Source organism: Ascaphus truei, chromosome 2 (assembly GCF_040206685.1).
Source record: "Ascaphus truei isolate aAscTru1 chromosome 2, aAscTru1.hap1, whole genome shotgun sequence".
NCBI classification, from domain to species: domain Eukaryota; kingdom Metazoa; phylum Chordata; class Amphibia; order Anura; family Ascaphidae; genus Ascaphus; species Ascaphus truei.
Genome location: NC_134484.1, coordinates 314,365,916 through 314,384,225, shown reverse-complemented (window position 1 = coordinate 314,384,225; position 18,310 = coordinate 314,365,916). Strand labels below are relative to the sequence as shown.

The 18,310-nt window shown below is 43.9% G+C and overlaps 1 protein-coding gene across 1 annotated transcript in view; it reads left to right on the top strand.

Annotated features, from left to right (window-relative positions):
• The window catches only part of DDC (dopa decarboxylase), a 174,982-nt gene that overhangs the window by 86,892 nt on the left and 69,780 nt on the right, over nucleotides 1–18,310 (top strand). The window contains exons 5-6 of the mRNA XM_075586479.1: nucleotides 9,698–9,832; nucleotides 13,053–13,196. Coding sequence (XP_075442594.1) covers nucleotides 9,698–9,832; nucleotides 13,053–13,196 — 279 coding nt within the window. The remainder of the gene's footprint in view (nucleotides 1–9,697; nucleotides 9,833–13,052; nucleotides 13,197–18,310) is intronic.

The window sequence follows — 18,310 nt, the reverse complement described above, 5'->3', positions numbered from 1 at the left end:
CAGAGAGCTTCGCACAGGAGAATGAGGGGAAAGGTTTGTGTGTCTGTTGTGTATTTTGTGGGTGTAAAGGGGCCAGCAGAGTGTTTTATTAGTGTATGTGTCTTCTGTTGGTGTGTTTTTGTGGGTGTAGAGGGGGCAGCAGTCTGTTTTGTTGATGTGTGTCTGCTGTGCGAGTTTTGTGGGTGTAGAGGGGGGGGCTTGCAGTGTGTGTGTGTCTTCAGTGTGTTTTTTGTTGGTGGAGGAGGGATGAAGATTGTTTTTTGGTGTGTGTATCTGCAGTGTGTTGGTATACAGGGGGCTGCAGTGGGTGTATAGGGGGGTGCTGGTGTGTGTTTTGTGGATGTAGAGGGGGCGGCAGCGTTTTGTTTGTGTGTGTGTCTGCAGTGTGTTTTGTGGTTGTAGAGGGGGGCTGCAGTGTGTGTCAGTGGGTGTAGAGGGTGGGCTGCTGTGTGTGTGTGTTGTGTGTGCCTTTTGTGAGTGTAGAGGGTGGAGGAGGGCTGCAGTGTGTTTTGTGTGTAGACGAGGGGGGATGCCATGTGTAGGGGGGACTGCAGAGTGTTTGTGTGTGTATATATAGAGAGGGGGCTGTGTATGTACAATTTCCTTTTAATAAACTTGCAGTAAAAGCAAAAGAATGTAGACAATCATGCTGATAAAAATCAATATCTTTTTTATGAATTTTTGTTAAAAAGCAAGCCCACATTTAGCCTATAATAGTAATAATCCCTTCAGAACAGGGCATTACTGGCAAGTAATGCCCTGTTCTTCGGGGATTATTTCTTAAATATAGCATTTCATATGTGGCTGTTGTTCATTTGTTGCACAAGTCATGTAGATTTTAATATTCTTGTATGGTAGCTTAGATCTGTTTTATCATGGGTACATTTCCTCAACCATGTAGAGCAACAAACACTAATATGACCCCATTCAAGGTAATCATGTTATTGATCTGGTTTGAGTATTTCTCAAGATAACAGATCAAACTAGTAACTGCTTGTCAGGAATCCACTCCTGGGTTTGGCTGGAGCCCATCCATCCGGAGCTTTGCAGGTTCCAGACAAACTATTCCCTGTTTCTGCAATCACCTGCCTCTTGCTGCCTCCTGTGCAGCTCTGGCCGGATTGACCTCCTGTGCTATTTAGTTCCTGCCCCGCCATCAGGAAGTTGCTGGACATAGACTTTGCAAATCCAAGTTGCAAGTAACTGTGCTTGTCACAGACTCTCTGTTTGGCCTGCTAGGCCTCTTGGTGCCTTGTATCCTGCCCTAGGCCCCTGCTGCCTAGGGCTTCTTGCATAACCTGCTTCCTTGTTCCTGGCAGACTTCGCCTTCGCCGCGCTGAAGCGGCTACGCTGGTTTCACCAGCGTTTCCTGTGGCGTGTCTGCACCTCTGGTTCCTGCTTCCTCCAAGTGGAGTTTACTCCTGGCCTTTTCCTGATGCACTGCAGCACCTTCGCTGAAGCATCTCCGCTGCAGTGGCTTCTCTCAAGGTTCTAGCCTCCTATGCTGAAGTACCTTCACCCAAGATTTCCTGTTGATGACCTCGGCTTGTTTCCTCGACCACCGCTCCTGTGCCGCCTGCCTTGACCACTGCCTGGATAATGTTAACCCTACTTTCCCCAATCCTGACCTGGCTATGTCTGACTATGGAATCCGCACTCCGGACCTGACTCTGTGGCCTAAGGTCGGTGCCTATACATCCCCACCTCAGCCCCGTGGTCCGGTACCAGTTTGTGGCAAGCACGTATGTTACACTGCTATTTAGAAGTAGCCAGTGTTAACACAGCCTCTCCTAGCAATTTTAAAGAACTTCCCATCCAAAGCTAGAAATTTTAGAGATTTTTGCAAATTAGCATATTACATTAAATTGCACTGCACATTTACCTAATACAGTACTTGGCAAAGCGCTTGCTATCTCTGACTTGGAGGTATCTTTTTTTCCCCGACTCTAAGAAGGCAAATTCTGCGGGGGCTCGCGACCTCATTCAAAAATGCCACACCTCTATTCCTGAGAGAGAAGAGACATCTTCGCTACATTAGGTTGAATTCATGTGACGTAGGCTGTTATTCATAAGACTTAGTAAACGTTGTTTAACAGGTTTTACTCCTGTAAAAAACGCTCGGTGTTAATTTTAATGGACATTATTCCAAAGGACATGCATAAAATAGCTCATTGCAGCCTACATTGTGTTCCATAAGCTCTAATAATGTCACCACAGAATAATACGCTATGTTATTTAGATCATACCTATGTAGACAGGTATCCAACAGGCTACTAATTTCCTGCCTAAAACGTAAGGCCTGGTACCAGCGCAGGCAGTGTTAGGGTTAAATCTACGTCCATCTGCAGTAAACAGCTCCCTTGAGTGACAGGGGAGGTGCCTAAGGCCTAGGTACTTCCCACACTGGGGCTAAGACCTGGGACCCTGGTAAAAAAAGGGGTTGCAGCTCCAAATTTAGTGTGTGTTAGAAGTGTGGAGCCAGGGCTCTGGTTCACCTTCTTTCCCCTCCTTCAGGGGAGTGGGAGTATATACCTCATACTCCATCAGGGAGCATGGAAGACAGGGAGAGACTCTTTGGGCCTCAAGCCCTTTGGGTTGACTGCAGGGACACAGAGAAGAACGTTTATGCTGTGTGTGGTGATGTGTTCTCTATAAAGACCAAGTTATGTTTTTACTCCTGCCTGAGGCTGCAGTGTTTCGGGGGGAGGATAAGAGGTTTCTGGCAGGGACTGCACCTATCTCTGATAGGCCCTGTAGGAATGGAGGCACTGCACCGAAGAAGATGAGAGCTACAAATCCCAAAAGCCTGTACTGTTCATCCCCAACTAACACCGGCAGAAGCTCTGGCCCTTCGAATACCTGCAGGTGAGCACCACAACACCACGTAGCAGTAAATCTCCCTTAGGGTGAGGGAACACCTGTTACATTTGGAGGCGCTGCAGGGATCTAAAATCTGAGAAGTAGGAAGGCAGAAGGAATCTTCATATGCCAAACTGAGAAGTGCCTGAAAAACACTCTATCAGAGCCATTGCAAGAGGAATTATGGATAGTGTGTCCTGGGGGCTATTGGGAATCTGAGGGACCAGAACCCCCTGTAAAGGGAAACGGTCACATGAATTTCATACTTATGCCAGGCTGATAGATGCTTGATAACCACCGTATCAGGGCCATATCAGAAGGATTATGTGTAGGGTACCTGGGATTGCTGGGGCTCAAGGGGACCAGAATCACCTGAAAGGGACTACAACATGACTATCCACAAATAGTGCTCAACAGTATGTGCGGGTAGCATCCCAGGGGTAGCTCTTGAAATTTGGAAGGCCAGAACCTCCATTTAAAGGAGCTACAGCAATGCAATAGTGGTTCCCGCCAAAACGGGAGAACGGCGTGGTAAGCTTTGCAGGATGCAAGCGCTTTCTGTTGCAAAACATCTGAGTTCGGCACGAAAACGAAGCCCCGTCCATAGCTAGTGCTTGAGTCAGCGCGAAAGCTGGAGCCGCGCCCACCTGTTAGTGTCTGAGGCCTGAATCCACCAGGGGGAGGAGGCAAGGAGTGAATTGATAATTGCTTGTCACCACTAGGGGCGTAGCCGGATGCAAGCTACCGCAACCTTAGATACACGTGGTGATTCCAAAGAAACAGACCTATACGGGACTGCTCCTCATATTATTGCTGCTATGGCTGAGAAACCCCTCGTACAATATTCGCTACCAGGAGGCCTCCTATTAGTGCAGATCAATTGAGGGGACTTTCTCCAGTGTATTTGTTCGAGCTGTGACTACCCCGGCGGGTAAGAGACCATTAAGTCCTGTTGCAAGAGGTTCAGAACGCCCCACCTTCAGACAAAAGTGCTACCACACCAGTGCCTGACCAGACAGAAGTACAGGCTTTCTACACAATAATCTGTGAGCTACAAAGGATCATGGGGCAAGCTTCCCCCAGGGAGGAGCAGAGTTGCCTGATGGCCATTTATAATTTATGCCACTCAGAACGGAGAGTTGTGAATGCGAGCTATCTTCAAACCTATGCTGACTGGACCCAAGAATCCAGGGTGAATGCTTTGAGGGAACCGTGTGTCCCTGATCAGGACTTTAAAAGTGACTTACCTGGTGAGATGACCACCTGGAAGGAGGCTGGGTCACTTCCGCTGGTGGTGCAGGAGCGGGACCGGTTTTTGCAAGCCGCTGCCAGCGTTGCCAAGTGTTCCAGTCATCCTCTTCAGCCAAGGTGTACGACGCTGTGTTGGAGGAAGTCAAGGCATCGGAGGTGCCTGCTCCCGGATGGGAGGACCACGCAGATGTAGGGGACCAGCGGAGCGGTGAGGATGCGTTCAATTCCCAGGTTCCTGCGCTAACTACATCCCCGTGGATCGGCGAGGGTGCTTTGGCTAAGCCAGCTTCCACCGAGGAATCCATCGGGAAGGTTCCGGCTGGTACTTCTTTTTCTCCCGCAGATGTCACCATCCTTCCAGTGCCTCCGGAAGTCGTCATCACAGATGCGGTCACCGGGGTGGATGCGGAAGTCAGGACCCCCGCTCCGGTGGGTAAGATTGAGGTCGAACAATTTTTCCATAAGAGCCGTGCTTGTGGGAAGGCCAAGGAGCGTAAGGGTACTAAGGACTCCTCTGCCCATCAGGTTCTTGGGGCTGTGGGCCAAGGTAGGAGTGAGGGCACTGACACCTCTGGACATATTTCTGCGCTTAAGCGCTCACCAGATATCTCTCAGAACACTGATCGTGTATTCAAATTCTCCCAGGACTGTAGGGTTTGGGCTGGGTTTGATGACGATGTTGCTGGGGGTGGAATGTCTGAATACTGTATGTTTCATTCTCGAGAGAATTGTAGCTGCAACTCAAGCTTTCAACTGAAGAGGAAATTTCAAGCGGCAGCCGAGTCACGTGTTCTTCGCCAGTCAATCACAAACACACACACTTTTTTTTTTAAAGTTACGCCCCCAATCGCGTCATTCTGTCTGCTGGGGATGTTCACACATCGCCAAGCAGACAGAGGCTCGCAAACATTCCCGCGTCACTGTAGCAGCCTATTTGATCGAGGCCTAATGAGGAGAAAGTGTCCTACCTCATAAGAGTATGGAAAGTGGGAAGAAATACTTGTTAGTAGTTTGGAGCCAGTGTTCTAGTTCACCTTCTATCCCCTACCTCAGGGAAGTGGAAGCATATATTCCATACTCCATCAGGGAGAAAGGGAGAGACTCCTTGGGCCTCAAGCCCTTGGGTTGACTCCAGGGACACAGAGAAGAATGTGTATGCTGTGTGCTGTGATGTGTTCTCAATAAAGACCAAGTTATGTTTTTACTCCTGCCTGAGGCTGCAGTCTTACAGGGGGAGGGAAAGAGGTTTCTGGCAGGGACTGCACCTATCTCTGATAGGCCCTGTTGGAATGGAGGCGCTGCACCGAAGAAGATGAGAGCTACAGATCCCAAAAGCCTGTCCTGTTCATCTCCAACTAACACCGGCGGAAGCTCGGGCCCTCCTGTATACCTGCAGGTGAGCACCACAACACCAGGTAGCAGTAAATCTCCCTTAGGGTGGGGAAAAACCTGTTACACCTAAAATACCAGAGATTTCGCCAGATTGACATGAAACAAACGTTGATCTGTAATCCCCTAAAAGGAAGCAAATAAACTTGCATAATAAATCAGAAGCAGGGGTCTTTAACTTTATGATCACATTGGTCATTATTCTAAGAATTATCCTTTCCATTTCAGAAAAAAAGAGACTAGTTTTTTAAAAACTATTCAGAAGTATTTATGTTTTTGGAACTTCCCAGAGCAAAACCTCTGTGCTTTTATTAACCAGTGTGCAAGTGTACTTGAAAGGAGTGGCATAATACATCAGCCTGACTGCTGGGACACAGCATTGATTTGCTGTTGCAATGTTCAGCCTATGTGTTAGTTGGCAAGCATGATACGGGGGGACCACATGTCTTTAGGGGTGCCACAGAGATAGGGCCCATATTTACGAAGTGATACTATGGCTTAAAAACCTTTAGGTGCCAAAGTTGTCTTATGGGTCATTCACTTCAATATGGGACAAGATCTTCCTTAAGGCAATACCCAATACTAGCGGGAGTATGGCTAATTTTAAAAGAGAAAAGCCTGTTTAACTGTGGATATTATTTTTATTTCATGAGTCAATTACAGTACAGCATGTTTTCCAGTTAAAAAAAAACAAACAAAAAAAAAAACATTACACATTTATTCAGTTATAACTACAATGTAGAATCAGTACAGAGACAAAAAAAATCTATTCTTTCTTCTAGCACTCCAAAGCAACTGTTGCTCGTCATAGCAGAGGTGCTGATTGCCTATAATTTCCTGAGACACCAAAATCATTGATATTTAGAGAAACAAGTGTGCCTTCAACGTGATGTTATTTCTTATAAGGCATTTTGCACTATTGATTTTTCTTTCGCCTCTGCTCTTTCAATAAGGCCAAAAACAAATACCCTGCAAGTGAAAAAGACTAAAAACCCTTGAGACGGAAAGGCATTACTGAACCCAACCGTAATTGCACTGTTGGTAAGCCATGCCTGCGAAAATTGGCCTGTAATTGCATTTGAAAACCTGCATCTTTTTGAAGTGTCATTATCAGTTGCTGTGTCTGAGGCGGCACTAGAAATAAACCAGAGATGAAAGAAAACACTTGTGGATATGAACATTGGCCTCTCCCACTGATTTTACTTGTCTTTCTATGTGACCCACCATGGCAACCATTATTAACCCATTCCCTTCTCTGCCATGTGTTTAAAGGCCTCTCTGGCGGTTAAGTTCCACTTGGTCCAAAATGAACCAGCAGCAGTGACCTGTTTAAGGCGTTAAATCTGAGGGATTGATACTTTTTTTTTTTTTCAACTTCAAATTTTATTGGGTTTTTCTTCATAAAGCATAGAAGAGAGTCATTCATTTTGACACACGAGTTCTCTTAAGTAAATGTCTTAACCAAACCTCATGACACGAAAAACACACAAAACGTCATCACTGGTAGGGAGGGGAGGCGGGGAGGCGAGCCATCAAGTTTTTGGATCGTAGGGGACTCAGTTCTTTGCTTTTTCCCAATTTCCATCCGGCAGATCCTAGTTTCCTTTTTTAACAAAATCCTTGTAAAATAATTTTTTTAAATCTGAGGCATGATGTCCAAAAGAAAGCTGAAATGGGATTTGTTGTGGGTTTCCTCTTGGCCTGCGCTTTGGCAGTCATTATGCTTCCTCTGGAAGAGAACAGAAAACCAGTAGCTAAAACGGTAAGTATTTGGGAAACTTGGAGATCCCGGGACTTAAAATAGTGATTCACCTCTGGAGGACTCTGGCTCACATCCTGTACATACATTTCCGCCAAAATAAACGAGGAGCCAATATTGCCGGCGTGCCTGTCTTGCGTCCTGGTGGCGCGTGCACGGCACTTCACCGCGATCTGCGGTCTGAAGGGAGCTTTTTTGGCGTGGGGGGCGTGGGGGCATGGCCAAGATGGGTTGGGTGGGCATGGCCATGATGGAAGGGGCGGGGCCATCACTGCTGGGAGACATAGGGCTTACTGTGCTTCCAGACCACTCTGCTCCCCCTGCCTCCCCCGTTACCAGCATTGTCCAACGGACACCTCGGCAGAGGCTTCTAGTCTGGCTGAGGAAGCGGAGCTGTGCTCCCTGCCACAAGACGCACCGATCACACATAGCGCTTATCTAGGATTCCAGGGGGGGAGGGGAAATTACAGTAATACAAAGTGACCACAACATAATCCTAACATGACACCCGACGCTGGCAGCGAGGCAGTTACCCTGGCAGCTTCTATTCCCCTAGTCAGGGCTGTTTACCTCTGAGAACCAAAAATAGCAACCAGATACAAAGCAGCCGGTGCAGCTCACCTCTGTGTGCAAACAGCCATCTCCAGCCAAGAGCAAGGAGAGAAGCACCTATAGTCCTATACTATCCCACGGGGGAGAGCAGCCCCTATACGGGGGGGAGAGCAGCCCCTATACTACCCTACAGGGGGGGAGGGAGGGCTGCACGACTGGTTCCAGGAAGTCCCGCAAACCAAGCACTCATCCGTTTCTGTGCTCCCATTGGCTAGCACTATCTGGCATATCATTGGATGATGGAATCCAGTCTGTGATTGGCTCCCTGGCACACCACGTGACGCATCACCGCACGGAATTAGAAACCTGTTGTAGCCCCTTCTGGCTGACGCGTCACAGCACGCAATAATCTTGGGAGCGCGGAGGGACCGGGGTCAGCCAGGAAGAGGTAAGGAGCAGGTGGGAGGCACACGCGCAGCTGCGTGCCGCCGGCTGCACCGGGGACCTGGCCTTAGGGTAGTGAGCGCTGCACAGAAGGGGGGCATCCCCAGTGGTGGGACCAGGTACTGTAAAAAAAAAATCGATTCTAGGGGTCCCTGCTTGAGGGGAAAACAAGTTGATAGATCAGAAGTGCCTTGAGAAGGGGAAAACATGGGGTTAAGAAAAAGGGGAGGGAGAAGTGTGAAACAAAATTGAGAAATTAAATGTGAGGAGGTGAAATATTTTAGTATTCCTGGATTTGAGCAGATGGTAACAACCTCCCACCCATCTATCAATTTTTGAATGCGTAAGCCAAAGTCCCCAAAAAATGATTAAGGCCAATACGTGTTAAATTGCATTGCATTTATCAATGAAAGCTGAAGATTTGCAGTGTTATCAATCACTTTCTTAATATACTAACATAATTTCTGCTGCATCTGTCACCCTTGTTCGTTTAATCTCGTAAGCAGGTTTGTTTTTAACAATGTCATGTTCTCTATGTTTTGCAAGTATCTATTCTAAGTTATCTCCATGTGCCTGGCAAGCAATGTAAATAGATTTCTTTCACGTATATTGATCCGTAAACACACAGATATAACAAAAGCTTTTATTCGGGACTGATGTTTTCAGAATTGGTTTGTTTGCACGGTATCAACTAGCACAGTAAAATGATTGCTCCCTATTTTGTCTCAGAAGTGCTGGAAAAAGGGAATAAAGATAATACTCTTTCAGTGAATATCCCAAATCCTCTGATGCTGTCGTCACAGAATGTTAGATTACCATGTGGTTGATGTCAGTGGTGGATAAAGCTTGCTTGTTACGAGTAGCAGTTCTTTCCACTTTGCATTCCCACTGCATAATGGGATTGCTGACCATGTTATTCTTCTGTTCTTGGCCGAACAAGTCAGGTTGACAATTTAGGGGAAGAATAATGTTGAAGTACTGTAACAAGCATATAGTTAGTGGTAATCCCTCCTAGGACCCAACTAGTCGCAGGGGCACCTTAAGAGATAAGAGTGTTGTTTAAAAGTCTTTTAGCTGCAAAACGAGACCAAAAAAAACAGTCAAAGAATAGTAACCCCATTGAAAGCAATTGTAGTTTTATCTTCGATACATCTGGTGCAATTCTTTTCTACTGGACTTGCACTAGTTTTGCAGTCTTTAGTAAATAATCCCCTATATCTGGTTGGACACATTTTTAAAAGGTTTTAGACATGTAGTTTGCTTTTAAGCATCCCTAATGAAAAATAAAACTTTCTTAATTCACAAAAAATTGACCTATAGCCATACATTTTCAAATTGTGATCACATTTGCTTTTGCTTTTTTTTTAATATATAGAACCTATATTGGAACATTTGAGTAAATTAACCATTGAGGAAAAAGTAATTTTCCTGTTTCCTACTCAGAGTACTGCCAGTGAAGCTACATTAATGGCTCTCCTTGCTGCGAGGACCAAGGTAACCAGACGACTCCAGTCAGAAAATCCAAATCTAACTGAAGCAGAGATCATAAGCCGAATGGTGGCTTACGCTTCAGATCAGGTTTGTTTCAACCCTGTTTTTCTGTTCAGTGGGGTATGAAAGGCCTAGACAGGTGTAATGCAACATGTATACATGTATCTCTATTAGGGCCCTTATTCAATAAGGGAAAACATGGGATAGTAATCCCATAGCCAGTGCTCAAGGGCTGCTTGCACAATAGAATGTAGAATCCTTATTTAAAATGAGGGTATATAACCAATCAAACAAAAAATGGCACATCATAAGTACTCGGTCTATAAGCAAAGCGGACCAGTATGCAGGCTAGGGGGAGGGGTGATAATTGGGGTATAACCAGGAGCCGCCAACTGCCCCAATAAAGAGCAATCTGGCCCACTCCAAAGTGAACCGTGAGCCCACTACCCCCACAATACCTGCTGTCACGCTGAGACTGAGAATCAGTGTGCTTGTATGCTCCTTTCTTTAGACTGTCCCTGTACAATAGACTGGGAGTACATCAAGAAGGGTTTATTGCATAATTCCTCATCTATGTGAAGGTGTATAGTATACTTAATTTGCATCATATTCAAGCTGTGATACAGTTGCCCCCATAGACTTTAACATGGTCACCATCCTAAAGGTCAGGGTGGCCCACCTTTACAAATGGAGAGTTCGTATTAAAGTAACAATTTTATTTTTCATTTTTCATTTTTTATGTTTTTTTATGGTGCAGTCTTACAATGTATGACCTTATAGCTCCATATTACAGAGATATTTCTTTAAACAAAAACATGGATAATGAATAACGTCTTGCAAAGTTGCCTGTTTTACAATGTCCAAATGTATTAAACAAATAATGGTACTTTATGAGTGCAAAGACAAGGTAAACACTGGAGTATTTGTTAAAGCAATTCATAAGGGTTCTGCTCAGTGGGCTTTTAAAATATATAATTTTATTATCTAAAATGTAAACTTTTATATTAGAGATATGTTGTCATTTATCCAGTGCAGTCACATTTTAACTGTGCAGAACATAAATCGTACCAACATTTTCTGTGCAGCCGGATCTTAATGTTATTCAGTATCTGTAAAACAAATAAAAAATATATATTATTGCAGACAACGATCTTTGCATATTATTTCAGAAAGAGATTTTGGTTTGTATGCTGTAAATGTTAATCAAATTTTAGCAGTTCTTATCATCACACTGTGCCATTTAGCATGGTTAAGTGTTATATTTATATACGTGTTTTAAAATGTCAGCAGTTTATTAAAGTGTAATCTTTTTTTATGCTAGTAAAATATTAAACTTGTAATAGGGTAAGGTACAATATCTTTGGTTCTATACCGTTTCTGTGTAACACGTAGGATTCGGTTGGGTGTGCTTAGACTGTGTGCTTTAGGCTAAACATGGCTTGAGTGATTGCTTTAGTTTTATTTCCTGAAAGGGCAGCTATTGTTCGTCTTCCCTTTGCTTCTCAGCTGCAGGGCCCTTCCTGTGCAGATTAAGAGGAGGGAGCTGGTCTTTGTGCTGAAGTTCTGATAAGAGATGGGAAATGACAGCTCACTCCCTGACTGTAGAAGGTCAGGGGGATTTTCAGCTGGCCTACTGACTCACATTAAGATTTTGCTAACCTTTTAGGGAAAACAGCCACTGGGCCTACCTTTCCTCCGGTGAGAAGTACAGATCTAAGAGAATGAGTCATGTTTGTCATTTAACTTGCACATTCAGATTGTTAATGTAATTCGGATAATAAAATATGTGCTGTGTCCTACTGTACCTATACAGTATGTACTTTACAAAACCAGTATATAAACTGACAGCCCTATATTCAACATGACTGTATACCCAGAAATGCTGCATATTGAATTACATATATGAATTATGACAAACCAGTACCATCAACAATCCCGCCACCCAAATTTTTTATATTTATTTTCTTGTCCCCTGAACGCTCTCAGATACCGAGATATTTGTATTTCTTGTGCCAGCTTGAGACACAAAATAACCACAAACATAGTCACAGGCTCACCAATAGAAAACCACAACGTCATCTCCCAATGACTTGCCTTATTCTATTTGCTGCTGAAGTGAGGCTGACCCTGTGACTATTTTTTTTCCTTTTGAGTGGTTAAACCCACAAATCTCTCGGGACTCCGACGGTTATAGGAAGTCAGGAGACTTCAGACACCAAAAAAGTGCAGAACTGCTGAAGACTGCTGGCACCAGGAACATCTCCAACTACTACTTGGGGAAGCAATCTCACAGTCACAACCGGTGCCGCAGTGATGTGAACAGAACAAAAGTGGAGCCCTTTCAACTTCTGATCATGTGAAGCGGTGAACACGATCTCCCCCTATAAATCAAGCAATAATGATATGAAACTCGCTGTACCTCGAGTGCTGGCCCTCGTGGTATACCGCCCTCAAAAGGTTAATTATTGGACTCTACCCCATAGATTTTATCGAAATCTCAGAATGACCAAATGAAAGCATTTTAGGAATACATACTCAAGCTATTTTTTTTTATAATTCTCTTATTTTTCTCAGTATACAGTATTACAACCTACACTATCAGGAGACAAATAATAATTGTTGAAGATCACGTGCAAAAAAAAAAAAAAACTTTGATGACAATATATTTATATAAGATTTCTTTAATAAAAATGTGCCTAAATATGCCTTAGCCCTTTTATTGCTCCAGTTTTACCTGTATGCTTATATGTGTATTATACATTTCTATCCCATTGCTTTAACTAACTGGGTAGGTACATGAGTTTTATACCTACTGTATGTACTGTGCTCTCTCCTTCTCTCCTCACTTTCTACATTTATGCTACAGTATTAGGCAGTGAAAATCATATTGTAGTGTTTTGCTCCGCACCATACACATCTAAGTACGTATTTCCTAAGCGGTGCTGCTGTTCCATAAGACACCTTCGCATGCCTGAAAACACCTAACGGCTCTTTCACTTCTCATTTCATTCAATTTTTGGGGGTCGATCATACCAAACTTTTTTCATTATTGAGGTTGAGGTAGTGCCTTAATGCCTTTTGTATGTGGAAAAAATTTGAGGCGCAGTCGCTCCAAAACCTTTGGTAGTGGACTCTACAGAGGCAACAATTATTGTCCACTCCCCATTAGAATATTCTAATAAACCCTAAGCTGTGCGAATGAAAAAACAATGTTCATGACAAGTATAATTGGTGACCATATCCTTATAAACCGTGAGGACAAATGAGCAACATTTGCAATGTGTTTCTAAAAGGTATTTCATTGCAGGCTCACTCATCAGTAGAGCGGGCTGGACTGATCAGTGGAGTGCGGATGAAGAAGATCCAGTCGGATGAAAAGTTTGAAGCACGTGGACCGGCTCTTAAAAAGACTTTAGAAGAAGACAAAGCAGAGGGTCTTATACCAATCTTTGTAAGTCCACCCATCATATTACCAGGGGATGATGCATCCTTACTAGTTAGCCTTAACAATAGCGATCACAAACATCTATGACTATTATATAAATAACCCCCTGTATATTTTGTCATGAAAATTAGACTAACATAGTAATTTTAGAATATGCTTCAATGATCATTGGATTTGCTTTTGTTCTTGTACAGACAGTGATATGGAGGATGTTATATGGAGCAATAGGACAACATGTTCCATGTTATCAGAATTTACAGATTTTACCAGATAAATTAAGTTTCAAAGAGAAATTACGATTTTACTGATTTACACCCATTTATCAATCAATTCAATAATTCTGGGTATTTATTTCTGGAAAACACTGATGCCTTACGCAATTGTGTCATGCAGCTCTGAGATTGAAGCAGTTCCTGTAACACACAAAACAGACGAACGATCGAGGTCTACAAATCAAAGTAATATCCCGCTATGATTAACTCCCGCCACAATCTTGTTGTTGCAGTACAAATAAGCATAGAATCAATTACTTAATTTATAAGCAGTGAACAATGTTAAGTTTATACGAATATGATCATGTACAGTATTGTAGTAATATGTATGGGGCAGCGGGGGGCGGGGGGGAATTCCAGATGCATTTATTTTTTAATCCAAATTCATCTAAGTTTTCATATTGGAAAAAAACGCAGAAAAATTCCGAAATATATTTTTTACAAATAAAACCTGAAAACGTGGAAATTACTTAAACATGAATGGTAATTGAATGTAAAATGGGTCCGTGCAAAATTATGGATATCTGGTACCATGCTGTGACTCCTTTTTGACTGCTTAGCCCATTTCCAGATCAGTCTTGAAATTAGGTCAAACCCCAAGATGGTTTAACTCTACCTGTACATGATATATCCATGAGCCCAAATGCATGAGTCCATGCTTTTGAAGACATGACAAGATCACACCAGCTTTCCCACCTCCATGCTCTGAATGTCTACTGTAGGGATCAATGATGCATTTCTGAACTTGAATGTTCACTTCATAGCCTGAATACATGGGGGTTACATTTTTTTTATGTATTTTTAATTTAAAGAATGGTTCACAAATGATGACATGTTCTACTTAGATGAGTGCTTTTTCTGAATAATTAAGTTAACATCTAATCAGAAATTTTTATATTAAAATAAAAAAATCATCTATACAGTACATACTGTACTGTATGTGAAAGTTTATCCTACATTTACATAACATCTGTATGTTGTAATTTTTATAAATGCCTACCATCTGCTAGGGGTAAGTGATAGTCGCAACAAAGCATTACACCAATGTTCATCAAAATACTATATATCCCAAATTCTCTGAAAACCTTTGGACCCTGCATGTAAAAAATTATTTCATTGTATTAATTAATACAATGCTTTGAGCAACCTCTATAATAGTTAAACTGTTCTCTGAGAACAACAAAAGAAAGGGTTCTTTACCGTTAGGACAGTCACAATGTGGAATTTACTACCCATATAAACTGTGATGGTAGATACAGCAGATCTCTATACCAAAAAAAAAAGTTGGATATATACAGAGCCGTCACAGGACGTGACGTAGGCAGATGTGACGTATGCGGAAGCTCTCCATTGACTTAACACACCAGCGCCCACCACGAGCCACCAGCAGTTCTCTCCATCGAATTGTCTCTAATGCCAAAATGTGAGTGCATTATCCATATGCTATTTGTGTGCAATATATACCCTTATCATACCACACTATTGTGCGCTCTCTCCTTTCTTTCTTCACATTCCTTGGGAGGTATACTGAGTACTTCATGATCCCATCACATGTCAAGCTTACCAGATCAACAGTTATAAGGCTTCCATCACTAGAGGGCTTCCAATAAAGGGCTCCCATCAGAGAGAGATGGATCTCTGATACGTCTGATATATCTGAATAATTTGTGAGTAACACCAACACAGACACTATTTATATTTCACTTATTGATACCATCTGCACTTTTATACTATTTTTATTTTTCACATATCATCTTGAGAACCACAGTGCACCTCCTACCTGGAAGACAACGCAACTCTGATTTGTGATCTGCCTCTCTCAGTGGGGAGAGGCACTACTAAATTTGAGCGGCAATCTCCCTTAAGTACAACCAGGAGGAGGGCACCAGGCCTGATCCAGGATTGGATATACTCAGGCCTAGTTCCACCTCCTCCCCCAGTCACTTAAGGGTACTGCAGGGAGTGGGGAAAACCCATGATTACTACTGGCAGGCCTGCTCTTACCAGGGCTTACTGCCAGTGAGGGAAGACTGGTAGCCAGAAACCAGTCCTGGCTACACTCTCCCTCTGGTGGACTCTCATTTGTGGATACCATCCTTCAGATGCATAACCTAACAGAACAGGAGAAATTAATGCAGTATGTCAGTCATAACAGATGATACATACTTGCTGTAATTACAATGGAAGAACATAATTAGAGCAGCAATCCATAGTAAACCCATGTCCCTCCCAACATGGAAAACCTATTATTCAATAATAAGGCTCAGGGTCTGGTTTGCTGACTAGTGCCCCAGTACTGTCAGGCAATGTTACTGAAAACACCCTCTTAGGATGTCGCTGGGACACATATTCCACCCTGTCCATGTAGATGGATTTCACTACCTTCCACATGTCTACTAGGTAAGCCACACTTTCTTCCACGTGGTGAAATGTACTCCTGCTATGAGCACAAATGTAGGCCCTGATCACCTCAATCAACCACTTTTCGCGATTCTCATTGATTTCCTGCATGATAGGCTCTCGTACATATGTGTACTCGAATCCGTGAGACTGCCTGTAACGCTGCACTGTGTCTTTCTGCTCTGCTTATTTTTGTTAGTCTGCAACCTTCAGCCTGACCTGGCAGGATCTAGTATAAAGGCACCTGTACGGATGGTTCGCAGTACATAAGGATTACCCCCTTGGGCTGTACTATCCCCATCCTGATTTCATACTCCCTGTACCTAATAGCTTCAGCTGTCTCATCGGGGCTGAACTCTCCTTCCTCCCACCAATGATCCACCACATCACCTGCTTCCAGTAAAAATTGGGTGCGGTGCATATATGGCACATACCCCTGAAATCTAGCGTGCCACCAAGGCAATGATTTAACAGATGCCGCTTTAACAGATCATGCCCCAGAGGTGGGTTGGGACGAAAAACTTGAAGTATCAGAAGTTACAGACATATCATAGTGACTATCCCCAGAAGTAAGACTACATGTCATATCACCATCCTCATCATCAATAGGACATTTATCCCACAGTCCCAATCTTTACAGTCAATGGCAGGCTTCAGAGTCTGTGAGGCCCGCAGAGCCCTCTTTTTAGAATAATAATCCGTAGAAGCTCTTTCTTCTTCTCCTTGTGGAACACCAGCTTTACGACGGCCAGAAGGTACATTCTTTACAGTAGAACTCACAGAAGGGGTGGCACTAGTCGATGGGTATGGGGCCTTAAAGTCCTTAAAGTCTCGGTCAGAGTCCTTTACATTAAGCCCACCCTGACTTGACCACAGCGCCACGCTGACTACGTGAGGTTCTTTTACGATCATGGGCATAGGCCTATGAGCCATAAATATTCCTGGTACTGGGCCAGAAATGCGGGAGTAGGGACATCAGGGCACACCAGAGGCTTAGCTTTCTTGCGGGCTAACCGTTCTTGAAGAGAGTTCATAAATGCTACCCCTTTTATGGGAGTTGGAGTGGTACTCACAGGAGTGGGAATCGGCTGTTCCTTGTCAACACCAGCAGTCATTCTCGTAGTGTTGTCATCACTGGCTGGTATCTCAAGACCCTGGTACAGCTCCAGCTCCCGCACCGGAAATGAGTCGACATCCGGTCTTTGAACGGGCGTGCCCTCGTCGTCATCATCGTCTGTATCCGCGTGAGCCTCGGCACCATAAGGTACCTCCACGCTAGAAGTTTCCATGGGCGCCGTACAATCCCTGGTTAGGCCACTGTGCACCTCCACGAACAGAATGCTCTTCCGCTTCTCAGGTCTCATGGTCGCCGTCATCAGGGTCGGACTCCATCTTCTGTCAGAGCTGCTTAGAAGGGTCAGTTCAGCCAGGGCATCTGGCATCGGCCTAAACACCATGGACGACCGACGGCTTCTGGTACTAGACAAAGGTAGGGACACTTCCGCAGGGGAGAGGTACCGGATAATTTCCGCATCATCAGCGGCAACCAGCAGGGCCTGTTCCGGCTCCTGCGCCTCTGGCAATAGCAGTTCCTTATCACCTCAGGCAGTCACTGTACCCGTTTGGTCTGGTGTTGGTTCCGGTTCGCTGACCATCTCTTGTTCCTCTGCGGGGACCGGGTCTGGAACCGTCTCAGCCCGTTCTGTGATCATTGGGGTACTCTAACCCCCTGGAGCATCCTCTTGGACACACGGCCCGCAGGAACCTCCATAGTTGAGGTAGATAATGTAGCAGCAGTCGACCACCCAGTTATTGGGGTTGGTCGCATCTTTGTCTGCGAAAACCGTAGGCCACAGCAGCGTGGGCTTGAGAAATTTGGCTCCGCATCGGCACACTTGGCACCACATACCAAGGCGTATATAATTTAGTACTGTAAGGTTCAAACTTTGTCTAAATTATTTATTTTCTTTTGAATTCTTTATAGAATTGGTTTTAGCAAATTGTATATATACAGACAGGTATGTAAGTGTTGGTTTATATTTTGTTCACTGCTAGTGTATTTCATTAGTAGTGGTATTTTTTATGACACACCAGGTGTTTCTATACACAAGTATCTTGTCTTTGATTACACAACGTTTTCCTGCACAGTGTGAGTCTTGAGGCATACTCCCTGCTATTTTACATACGATCATCTGGCTGGTGCTTAATTACTCACCGGATTGGTCATGTTTGGATTGATTTCAAGGTAGGTGCTATATCAAAGAACACACTGTGATCACTTGTTACTCTTTGATAAAGCACCCTGCATGTGAAACGCATAAGAGTGTTTGTGCCAGTACTTTGTGTTTTGTTTTTAAACAAATACATTTTTGGGTCATTTGGTCATTATGACCCAGCATTTCCTTTTTTGAGAAAGCAGTGCACCGGCATTTTTTCCATTATCTGGAA